At 42.3% G+C, this 12056-nt stretch overlaps 1 protein-coding gene across 8 annotated transcripts in view; it reads right to left on the bottom strand.

Moving 5' to 3' along the window:
- The window catches only part of LOC118703341 (CREB binding protein), a 157496-nt gene that overhangs the window by 43525 nt on the left and 101915 nt on the right, over positions 1-12056 (bottom strand). For 6 of the 8 annotated variants that reach the window (XM_036410213.2, XM_036410214.2, XM_036410215.2 and 3 more), the window contains 9 exons: positions 11748-11850; positions 11291-11437; positions 9841-9958; positions 8980-9151; positions 8605-8649; positions 6195-6319; positions 5368-5556; positions 3321-3722; positions 789-968 (listed from right to left, as the gene is read on the bottom strand). In XM_036410213.2, the coding sequence (XP_036266106.1) occupies positions 789-968; positions 3321-3722; positions 5368-5556; positions 6195-6319; positions 8605-8649; positions 8980-9151; positions 9841-9958; positions 11291-11437; positions 11748-11850 (1481 nt within the window). The remainder of the gene's footprint in view (positions 1-788; positions 969-3320; positions 3723-5367; positions 5557-6194; positions 6320-8604; positions 8650-8979; positions 9152-9840; positions 9959-11290; positions 11438-11747; positions 11851-12056) is intronic. The other 2 variants (XM_036410218.2, XM_036410219.2) reach the window with 2 other exon arrangements.

The following is a 12056-nucleotide window of genomic DNA, read 5'->3' as shown; positions in this document are numbered from 1 at the left end:
CCCTTGACCGGAATAAAACCTGGGAGGGATCCTTCTGTCCACAGTTTGTTTTATCTGCTGAGCCAAAGCAGCTAGGGCTCTTTAAAGGGAAATCTTTAAAATATTATTTTTACCATTTCTGTATGGAAAACACTGGTTTTCAAAATCAGTGTTTTCCTAAGCTTTGCATTTTTTTGTTAGTTCATATAATTTAATCTTTTTCTTTGTTGATTAAGATATTACATATATGTCCTTATACTCCCAATGTCCTCCCCCAAACCCAAGCTTTGCATTTAAAAAATAAAGTAAAATATAAGCTATTGCTCTTTATTTCTGGCAAAAACAAACAAACAAACAAACAAAAAAAAAAACATAAGAGGAACAAGCAAAAAACCCCATATCTAGAACTTAAAATAAAACTAATCTGTTTTTGATTATGGGTTTGAAGAGCCAGTAGATTAAAGAGGATTTTAAAACAAAAGGCAAGTCCCAGGCCAGTTGCTCAGTGGTTAGAGCATCGGCCAATGGACTGAAGGGTCATGGTGCGATTCTGGTCAAGGGCACATAAAACTCGATCACAGCTTTGGTGCGGCATGCTGGAAGCAACTAATCAACATGTCTCTCTCGTAGATGTTTCTCTTTGTCTCTCCCCCTCCGTTTTACTCTCTCTCTAAAAAAAAAAACCACCTTCTCAATGGGAAAAATAGCCTCAAATGAGGATTAACAAAACAAACAAACAAAAGGCACACACACACACACAAAAACCACACCAACAGCAGGTACATCCATGATGGATCCCTGGCACCTACCGCAGATGCAGGCTCCCCCTTGGATTCACTGGCATCTGGCTCGGTGTCCTCGGTCTTGACCTCAGGCTTCATTTCCAGCATTGGTATTTCTGGTCCTGGCTGCTGGGAGTTGGTTTCAGCACTGGCCACTGATGATGGAGTGGGTACCCTGTTCTCAATGCTGGCTGCTGCCTGGGAAAGCTGTAGAAAAACCAAAATCATTTATCTCTGTTAATAAAACAATATATATGATCGTAAACTCTGCTGCTGGTCACCTAATATAGAGTTTTGTGTTAACATTCCCAATACTAACCTAATAAGCATCCCTATTTGAGAAAATTGAAGAACAAAAGTTCAAATAGGAGTTCTAGAGGAAGACAACATCAGGCAGAAACACAACTGATTTCTTGCTAAATATACAGAGATGGAAGAGTAGAGCTTTCTACATGTGGATATGAAATTATTTTCTGCAATTTTTCTACCTAAGCCATAGAAAGAACTCCCCTTTTAAAATTAATTCCTCACTAGATCATTTATGTTTATGATTGAAAGTGGAATTATAAATATACTAGTGACCCGGTGCACAGATTTGTGCACAGTGAAAGAAAATTAACTAGAAGGTAGCTGGCAGGATGGGACTGGGCGAGTCAGGCCACACCCTGGAGCCAACCTCCTGCAGTCCCTCCATGGCATCTGCGGAGTGAGCGGGGTCCCTCTGGCAGGTGGGGTCCCTCAGCCTGGCCTGTGGGGATCGGGCCAAAACCAGCTCTCTGACATCCTCCAAGGGGCCTTAGAGTGTGAGAGGTACTCTGCAAAGTTGCTGTTGTACATACAAGGTGTGGAGTGCAAATACAAGGGTGCAGTAAATCAGATTTGGGGCTGACAGTGCCCCAGCAACAACATAACCCATGGTCAAAGGTGGAATCACACGGCCCTGTGAGGAATGGGGCTCCCTCCTTTCTAGCTTCAGGGTGTTAACTGAGAACCAACACTGCCAAGTCACTGTGTTGAGCATCTGCTCCCTGGTGGTCAGTGTGCATCATAGCGGCTGGTCTTACAATAGAAGGGACACTTAGCATATTAGCTTTTTATATAAGTATATATGTAGAAGGAAGAATTAAGTACCTATATGAAATAAGAATATATAATTAGCTTGTAATTGCAGGAACAGTGTTGGGATTAGTGGCTGAGAAATAAGCAAACATTAAGAGAAGGAACCACTAAAGGAATTATAAATTTTCAAAGCCTTATCCAAGATAGTTTAAAGTAAACAAACAAAAGATAATGTAAAATTAGAAAGGCTTTAGAGAAATACAAATAGTAATGTTATCTTGGGATTGTTGTTCAGATTAATTTTGACATTAATAAATACCTTCAGACCCCAAGAAGAAAGTTAATGTATCTCAGGGGAAGAGGGGTTTCTAAGTTAGACTGATAAGAAAATGGATTTTAAAATTGATTTTACACTCATTTATGGATATTAAAGAACATTATAAACTGACAAACCAAAAGTCAGATATAAAGACAGTAAAGCAACAAGCAGATTGTAAAATTACAGCGGGGAGAGTAGGGAGATCTGGGGGAGATAAGAGATCAACCGAAGGACTTGTATACATGCATATAAGTACAACCAATGGACACAAAACTCTGGGGAGGGAGGGTATGTATGGCGGGGGGGCAATGTTAAAATATGTACACAGATAATAATTCAATTAAAAAAAATTTTTTAAAAAAGAATACTCAATGGAAAAAAAAAAGATTGATTTTAGTGATAACTGGAGAGGGAAGGTGGAGGCAACAAGAGGGTAGCCTTAGGTCCCTGGGTCAGTGGAACAACCCAGCCTAGGAGAGGTACCCAGACTGTGTACCTCCAGCAGGTCCACGAAGGACTGGGCAGATTTGAGCCACAGAAGTACTAACTTGGATCTACCAAGTTGTCATAAAAAAGAAAATGCTTGTAGTCTGAAAACAAGGCTGCTGGGCAAGGTCAAAGCATATACAATCAAGAACATGACCACATCCTTAAGTGTTAGGAGAAAAACTACCAAGACTCAGAAGACATAAATCTAGGACAGATAATGGGAAACAGACTTCTCTTATAAACAGAGGTAGTTTTAAAAATTCTATAGAGGACTCGAGTATTATTTCTTTAGAACTGCTGATTTTTGCAAACTCATTTAAGTAGGAATAAGTCATGTCCTGCCAAACATGGCCTTTCAGTTACTTTTTGGGGTGGCACCAAGATTCTATAGCAACTTCATAGCAGAATTAAAAAAAATATATTACTTACTGATTTGAGAGAAAAAGAGAGATTGGAGTGGAGAGGGAGAGGGAGAGGGAGAGGGAGAGGGAGAAACATTGATTTTTTGTTCCACTTATTCATGGATTCATTGGTTGTTGTTTTTTTATATATGCTCTTACTGGAGATTGAACCCACAAACTTGGCATATAGGAACGACACTTTAACCAACTGAGCCAGGGTCATCATGACAGAATTATTTATGGGAAAGTTCTCATTAAGAGTCTCAGAACAAAGATGACAGAGAGGCTCACCGGCGTGCCAGGAGGCTGGGTATGCACAGGCGTTGGCTGCTGCTGTGATGACTGAGGGGTGGTCACAGATGGGGGCTGAACTGGGGTCTGAGGCTGCGGGGTCACCTGGGCTGCTGTCTGGACTGTAGGAGTGCTCTGGGCTTGACTAGCACTGGGCACTGAGCCAGGAGTTGGGGTAGGAGTCTGCCCGGAAGACGACACAGGAGTCGATGGCTGGGTGGGAGCTGCTGGCTGGGGAGGAGTCATCACAGGTGCTGTTGGATGCTGTAGAGATGGCATGCCAGCAGCTGTGGAAGCAGGAGGTGGCGTCTGGTGCAATGGTGATTGTGTCACTGGTGGACAAGGCAGCTGGGACCCAAGCATGTTCAGAGGGTTAGGAAGAGCAGCACCAGGCACCTGTCCCTAGCAGAGGAAACAGAATATGTTAAAATTATGTCACTTATTTGGAAATGTGGCAACAAAAATTTGTCTAGTGGTACACTTATAATTTGTACTTTTCAATAAAGTTAATGCTATTATGTTTCTTCTACTTTGATTTATATGACTATCAAAATTTCTGGTTTAAACAAATATGTCCACTCAGCTTACTAGCTTCATGCTCCATAATATATAAATGCAACTAAGACCAACAGAAAAGATATTTATCTTAAAAAAAGTTTCAGTGCAGTGATCTCAGCTGAGGACATGCTTCAAAGTATCTGTAGACCTTTGAAAAAGTGATTCCAAATCACTGGTCTAGAACAAGGGCTACAAACTACTGCCAGTGGCCAAACCCAGTTAGCTGCCTATGTCTATAATAAAGTTTTATTAAAACATAGCACACCCATTCATTTGGGTAGGAATGAACATGGCTGTGATTTCCCCCCAAAATGGTGGAGGTTAATAGCTAAGACAAAGAGTCTATCTATGTATGGCCCACAAAGTAAAAAATATTTACAGGACATATTTGCTTACCCCTGTTCTAGAGCAATGACATATTATGGAAATTAAGAATTAATGAATAAGCATTTAGAGAATAAATTTAGAATAGTCAATTACTTTTATTCAATATTACTTCATGTTAAAAAATGAAAACACGAACTTCATATTTTAGAGGAAGGTTTGGCCTATTTTAAATGCATGTACATGTTCATTCAGCAACACTACTATACCATACCAACAAGAGGGTTTTAAAAAGGCAGTACAATGAAGAGAAACACTTTGGTTGGTTGCCTCCTGTACACGCCCTAGTGAGGGCCCAGGCCAGGAAGGAGGAGCCAGCAACCCAGGCGTGCTTCTGGATAAAACAAAAAACACAGAATAAATGCCCGGGCACAGTGGCACAGTGGCCGAGCAAAGACTTATGAACCAGGAGGTCACTATTTGATTCCTGGTCAGGGCACATGCCGGGCTGCAGGCTTGATCCCCAGGTGGGTTGTGCAGGAGGCAGCCGATCAATGGTTCTCTCTCATCATTGATATTTCTAGTTCTCTCTCCCTCTCACCTTACTCCCTGAAATCAATAAAAAGATATATATATATATTTAAAAAGGCAGTAAAATGAATGGAAAATAGTTCTCTTCAACTTTAGACTGAATGAGTAAAACACATTGAATAAAAGGATAACTATGCAACTGATCCAGTGAGCCTGACTTCAGCTGGACAGTTCAGGGACAGGAAACAAGTTACACAAAACAAAAACCATTAGCAGTGAACTCATGGGACCCTTCCTTACTCATTTTTTAAAATTCAGAGTCTCTCAGGATTTGTATATGAAACTTAGAATTTAAAAGACACAAGTAAAAAACAAGAAAAAAAAATCAAAATGCAAAAGCACACAAATCAAAAAACCACAAACCACTCTAGTTCTACATGAAGTTCACTCCAAAATGCTGAGTCATTCCAAACAAGGTAAAAATGACAGAAAAAAATAGGGAAAATATTACGAGATGCTAAAGATAAAAATCAAATGTGTAGTCTAGAATTCTAATTTCTGTGAAAAAAGACATGCTCAGGTCAGTAGGAAGCTGGGGCTGTATCAATGTAGGAGGCCCAAAGGCAAACGGTACCTGTGACACGCCTGTCTGGGCCGCTGGCTGCCCCATGCCTACACTGTTCACACTCATTGCCCCACTGGATGAAGGGAACTGGTTCTGAGGCAGGAACTGGTTCTGTGTGGGCGCTTGGGCCATCATGTTGTTGGCATGCGCACCCATCATGTTTGGAGGCTGAGGCATTCGGGAAGGAGAAATGGCCATCTAAAAGACAACAAGCATCATTGAGAATTCAAAAGCCAAAGTATTCAAGATAAAGGAGAAGAGACAGAAATCTTCAAATCCTCCCCCCCTCTTGGGAAAAGAAAGACCACTCACTAAGACCTTATAGCTCTGAGGCACTTTGCCAGCTTTCTCATGCAAAGTATCTAATGAGTGGGCTTCAGATTGTCCTCTGGATAGAAATCAATAGCATGCTATCATTTAAAGTTCAAGGTATGTTTTTCTATGAAGCATTCAGAAACCAGCCGCAGGAGAGTAAGCTCTAGGAGTCAACAGACACTGACAAGTTCCTTTTGGTCACAAATCTGAGGCTGCCTATTCCATCTACAGAACTCCATCTTCTCAAAGAGTCAAAAGTCCCTATGAAATTGGCATTCAAATAAAATAAATAATGGTCAAATAATTTTTTCCACAGTAATGAGATGAGAGGGGGGGGAGGGTAGGAAGGATGGAGGGAGGGAGGGAGGGAGGGAGGGGGAAAGATGAAAGAAATAAAGCATAACCAAAATCTAAAGGAACAGGTACCACAGGATTCTAGACAATCTACAATTTCACTGCTTAGAGAATTTTCCTTATTTGGGCAAGGCCTTCTCAGCACAGTTAGGGCAAGCAGGACTTACCCCTGGAACGGAGCCCATGCTGTTCATTGGGACAGAGTGGTTCATGGGGGATGCTGCGCGCGGTCCCATGGGAGCTTGTGGCAACTGTACATTCCCCAAAGACATCGGATTAAATGAATTCATCCCTGTAAAGTATCCACAATAATTCATTAAGAAAAGCATCCTCAGGGAAACAGAATTACAACTTGCCCAATACTAAGCAGCTAGTGAGGTGTCTTCCATGGTGTGACATTTATGCAACGATGGGCAAAACCCTAAGCAAAATAAGATGGAACACATACACAACACATACAACTGAAAGGAAATCACCCAGTTAATCAGATGATTAAGTAACAGAATTTCCATATCCAGGAAAAATGGCATCAATGCTGGTAAGGTGGTATGGTGGAGATGGGAGTGGGGGCAGGGCAAATGAGGAGAAGAGGGCAGAAAACCAGGTAAACTAAAGCTGAGGAAGCACTGATCAGCATGGCAGGACTCTGATCAACAAGCATCAAAGTGATAAGAGACGAGGCTACACCGGGAAGATGTTCCCACCAACTATGGAAGAGGTGATCACTAAGGCCAGGGCGCCAATCTGAGCCACTCTCTCACTAACCCGTGCTGGAGCATCTAGCTTCCGTCTTCTCTCCTGCAGGAAGCCCATTCTCATCCCTTCCACCTCACCCCCACCCCAGCCTCCTAATTCTTCAGCTGGGTTTATATTTATTGTTAGAATCTGGGATAAGACTCATAATATGGTTTTAATTTTGCAAGCAAGTTAATGTTTAGAAAGCATCCAAGAGTGGCAAGTTCTTAGCCTTTTATCTACAGAAAAATCTAGTGTTCGCAATACCTTTGCTGTCCCGGGGTTTTGCCCATTATTGCAGAAATGTCACACCATGGAAGACACCTCACTAGCTGCTAAGTATCTCTAGACCATGGCCTCTCCTTCTTTGTAATTTCCTAAAATCCTCTGTACACTCTGTCCTTTATATTATCAGTTTATCTATCATGTCTACCAGTTTATCCACCAGTATGCAGTAAGATTACAGCAAACTTTAAAAATGACCTTTTCTCCCCTCCTAAACCCCTAACAGCAGAACCAAGCCTTGCTTTAGAATCTCTGGGTAATATCACTACTTTATTGCACAACCTGTAAAAACACCTTACGGTTCAAGTCTAAATTAGACAAAAACTATAAAAGGTTTGAAATGCCCCCGGTCCCCAAACTCCCAAACTAAAATTGCTTCAACCAAGCAAAAACCACAGAATTTCAACCTGAAAAAGAACCTTTAAAAATTGTCGAGAGACCAGCTGCCAGCACCCCAGCCTGATGTAGACTCTCTGAGTGTCAACCCTGCTGGCAAGGCTTGAACACCTGCATTGACAGGGCCCCGAGCAGCCACTGCACTTTCTCCACCTCACCCTCGTGTTGCTCGCTGCCCCAGGACTGGCCTGATGCTCTCCTTTCCTGCATTCAGAAATGTTTTCTTTCCCCACCTACAATGTTTTGTAAGTCTCTTCCTAAAAGTAATGCCCTCTCTTGAATCTAAATAGAACTGATATTCATACTGCCGGTGGAAATGCTCATCAACAATAAGGAATTAAGGAAAAAGAAGCGCTATCCTATATAATAAAGAGGCAATGTGCAAATTAACCCTCATGTCCTCACAAGAGGGCTGCCTACAACCAGGTCAGCAGGAGCGTTAGTGAGGGATGACCAAACGACTGGGCAGCAGGCTGCATTGGGCAACCAGGCTGGCAGGGGTGGGGGTCGGGAGTGTTTAGTGATAGCTGACCAAACGACTGAACAAGCAGGCTGTGTGGGGCAACCAGGCCGGCAGGGGGGTGAGGGACAGGGGGGTTAGTGAGGGATGACCAAGTGCCTGAACAGCAGGCTGCGTGGGGCAACCACGCTGGCAGGGGGGCTGTAAGGATCAACCAGGCTGGCAGGAGGGGGCAGTTAGGGGTGACCAGGTCAGCAGAGGGGGGCAGTTGGGGGCAATCAGGCTGGGGTGGGGGGACAGTAAGAGGCGACCAGGCCAGGATGGGGGTGCAATTGGGGGCGACCAGGTAGGCAGGGGGATAGTTAGGGGTGATCAGGCCGGCAGACGGGGCGGGGGTGGTGGAGGAGAGGGAGCAGTTAGGGGCAACAAGGCAGGTAGGTGAGCAATTAGGAGCCAGCGGTACAGGATTGTGAGAGGAATGTCTGACTGCCAGTTTAGGCCCGATGGCAATCGGACATCCCCTGAGGGGTCCTGGATTGGAAAGTTTGCAGGCTGGGCTATGGGGGGGACCCCTTCTCCCCCCGCACAAATTTCATGCACCGGGCCTCTAGTAAAGAAGTTAAAGAGGAAAAAAAGAAACAATATACTTTAAGGCTGTTGAATGGTAAACAGAAATATAATTCACAGCAATAGTTAAATACCTTGAGAAACCTGCATGCGATTCACTGGCAGGGGAATGGGCCCATCTATAATGACAGGGGAGGGAAGGAAGGTTAGTTAAAATAATCCTTGATTGAGGAATAAGGAATTTATCTTCAAACTTAAAGAAAAGAAAAAAAAAACAGTCAACAGGTCCCAAAGCACTGCACATTGGAGCTCACAAACCCTTTAAAGGACTTCCTCATGAGAGACTCAACGTCTAAACATAGGCCCATGTACAGGTCATAACAACTATCAGTCTCCAAAATGTGGGTTTCCTGAGAACATAATTCTATATACATAGAAACACACCCCAAATACAGAAGGAAAAACAAGCAAACAGACTAAGGGCTGACAGAAGGAAATGAGGTTCTTACTTGGAGGTCTCACAGGTTGTGACGGTGGTATCCCAGGGGGCTGTGCCCCAGGGGCTGGTAAGGCTGGCTGGTTACCCAAGATGCCTTGTTTGTGTAAACGCGACCTCCGTTTTTCTTCTAGTTCTTTTTGTATCTTGTAGATTTTCTCTGCTAATAAGTGATAGTATTCATCCTAAAGAGCAATAACATTAGGCAGTCAAAACTATAGAAAATGATCTGGTTTGTATATTTTAAAAAAACTAATGAACTTGATTAAGTACAATGGCAAAGGTAAGTGTTCAACACTTCTAGCTAATAAACCAAAGGCCCAAATTCTTGTTGAACTAGTTACATTACAGGATTTAATAGACAGTAGGTATTAAATGAATATTACATTTCATTCCACAGTTGAACCTCTTCTTACATATTCACCGGTGCTGGCAATAACATAGTATAAGCATAACAAACAAAGCCCACATGGATGTGGACATGAGACACATGGATAAAATGCTATTTTGTATACTCAATTACCTGTAATGGTGATACTATAGTAAACAAAGAGAGTTGTGAAGGGACTAATTTTTGTTTTTTGTCCAGAAGATGGGAGAGGGAGAGAAACACCAATGATAAGAATCACTGATCGACCTGCCACCTACAGGCCCCACTTTGGGTATGTGCCCTGGCAGGGACCTTCTGGTTCATAGGTCGATGCTCAATCACTGATGGGATCTAATTTCTTATCTGCTAAGTATCTCTGGCCAGGCTCCTCAAGGTGATGGGTCTACACAACTAACATATCCCTATTTCCAGACAAATCAGCCAGACAGATGCAGTTATATCTACCACAGGTATGTGCAGGCTGGAATAAGTATGGCAACCTACCCGGCTGTTGGCAGACTCATACATGTCCCCTTCCACTTTCTTAGCGTAGGCTACGAGGTTCTCCATGCGGCGATCCTTCAGGGCTGCAGGGTCAGGTGTTGGGAAGATGGCTTGGACTCTAGGAGGACAACATACTCTATCAACCCACTTTCAATACATCAGTATCTTGTCATTTTATATATGACATGGAAAGAGAAGCTTATCTACCTACAGGGGTTGTACACTGTTGAAAAAAATCCCAAATCTCTCTTGCCTAGAATATGAATATACAAATGAAGTCATTCTCTAGAGACAATACTAACCTGTTGATTTATCTATAAGTCCAAAACAACATTTTGCTATTAGCAATAAATGCTAGGTCATCTCGAGAATAATACAATTTTTAAAAAAGTATTTTTATTGATTTTGGAGAATAAGGGAGAGGAAAAGATACAAAAATCAATGATGACAGAGGATCACTGGTTGGCTGTCCCCTAACACACTCCACATTGGAGACCAAGCCCACAACCCAGGCATATGCCCTGACCAAGAATTGAACTACAGTATAACCTCCTGGTTCATGGGTTGACACTCAACCACTGAGCCAAATCGGCTGGGCAGGAATAACATGATTTTGAATTCCTACTTTTAAATTATTTATTATAGCCCTGATCAGTTTGGCTCAGTGGATAGAGCGTTGGCCTGTGTACTGAAGGATCCCAGGTTAAATTCTGGTCAGGGCATGTACCTTGGTTGTGGGCACATCCCCAGTAGGGGGTGTGCAGACCACTAATCAATGTTTTTCCCTCATTGATGTTCCTAACTCTCTATTCCTCTCCCTTCCTCTCTGTAAAAAAATCAATAAAAAATTTTTTAAAAAAATTTATCACAAAAATTTTTTGTTAAAATAATGCAGAAAACTTCGAGAGAACCATTGGTTAACTTCACCTTCAATTTAATTTAACTAGCTTGTGAAAGTTAACTATTAACTTCCTGCGTGTTCACTGACTATATATATGGTAGTACTATCATGCCATCTGTTTTCACTATGCCAAAATTCCCCCAATTCTCAAGGGTCTCCAGAAACATAATCTTGAGCTATAAAATAAGACAAAGCTTCTGAGCTAATCCCAGCTCCCTCATGTATCCCAGAGCTCAGAGGACATATTTGGCTGCACTGGGAGTGCTGGCCTCTGTGGCATGGCTCACAGCTCATGCTCCTCTATAGGGTAGAGCTATGAATGCTCTGGTGCCCCTCACTGGGGATGCAGGGTCTGGGATTCTCTGGCCTGCCAGCAGTGTCCGTGGTTCCCTAAAAAAGGATGTTGAGTCTCTTCAGCAACTAGGGTACTATCACCTGGAACCACTTAGGAATTAAATCAGATACTGATGGAAGTGCAAAACTGTCACAATGCTATCAACCACAAAATGTTTCTGTCACATGTGAATAATGGGTGAGGTGGAAACGTACAGTTTATGCACTAGATGGCTCCGCAGGTCCTGGGTGACATGCTCATGCCAGCTTTTCCGAACACCAGTGCTGGAAGTAGGTGCTGCTGTTGGTATAGTGCTGAGGGTTCCAATGTTTCCAGAGTTTGAACCATCATTCATCAGTGGGCTATGGGAAGAATGAGAACTTCATCCATCTATTATAGTGACTTAAATGTGCTTCATTTAAATAAGGCCTTCAGCCATATGAGACTTAAAAAAGTTTGTTAGGAGAGCCAAGTGATGAATGTACAACAAAACTGAAACCATGTTTTATCTATTATCTGCTCTGCGTTTATAATTAAAAGAAAAACAGCATGCCTCCACCAAAACTATTTTCTCTGCCTCACATTTAGAAAGAATCATGGCGTTCTGTGTGATTCCCAGCCCATTTTCATGTGTGACTATCACATAGAAGCCGATTGAAACGTGGGTCTTACTTTGTGGCCCCAAGGGAAGTTGGAAGAGCTGATTCTGAAATCAAGTTTGGTGGCTGCTGATCTGTTGTTATTCCTCCTGCTGGAATGTTCATTGGGTTATTTCCTTTAAAAGCAGAAAAGAAATCAACTTCTAAATTATAATATACACTTAAGAGTTCAAGTCACTACATGAATAAGCAATTCTTAATTGTAACTCAACAATAAATACTATGGTAGAAAACTCTGGAAGTTATATTATCAATAATGGTGATTGACTTGTAATACAAGTTCAGTTGCAGACTCCTTCCCACTGTATTATGTAATTAAAAT

This window comes from Pipistrellus kuhlii, unplaced genomic scaffold (genome assembly GCF_014108245.1).
Source record: "Pipistrellus kuhlii isolate mPipKuh1 unplaced genomic scaffold, mPipKuh1.p scaffold_m20_p_4, whole genome shotgun sequence".
NCBI classification, from domain to species: Eukaryota; Metazoa; Chordata; class Mammalia; order Chiroptera; family Vespertilionidae; genus Pipistrellus; species Pipistrellus kuhlii.
This window is presented reverse-complemented; position numbering and strand designations above follow the sequence as displayed.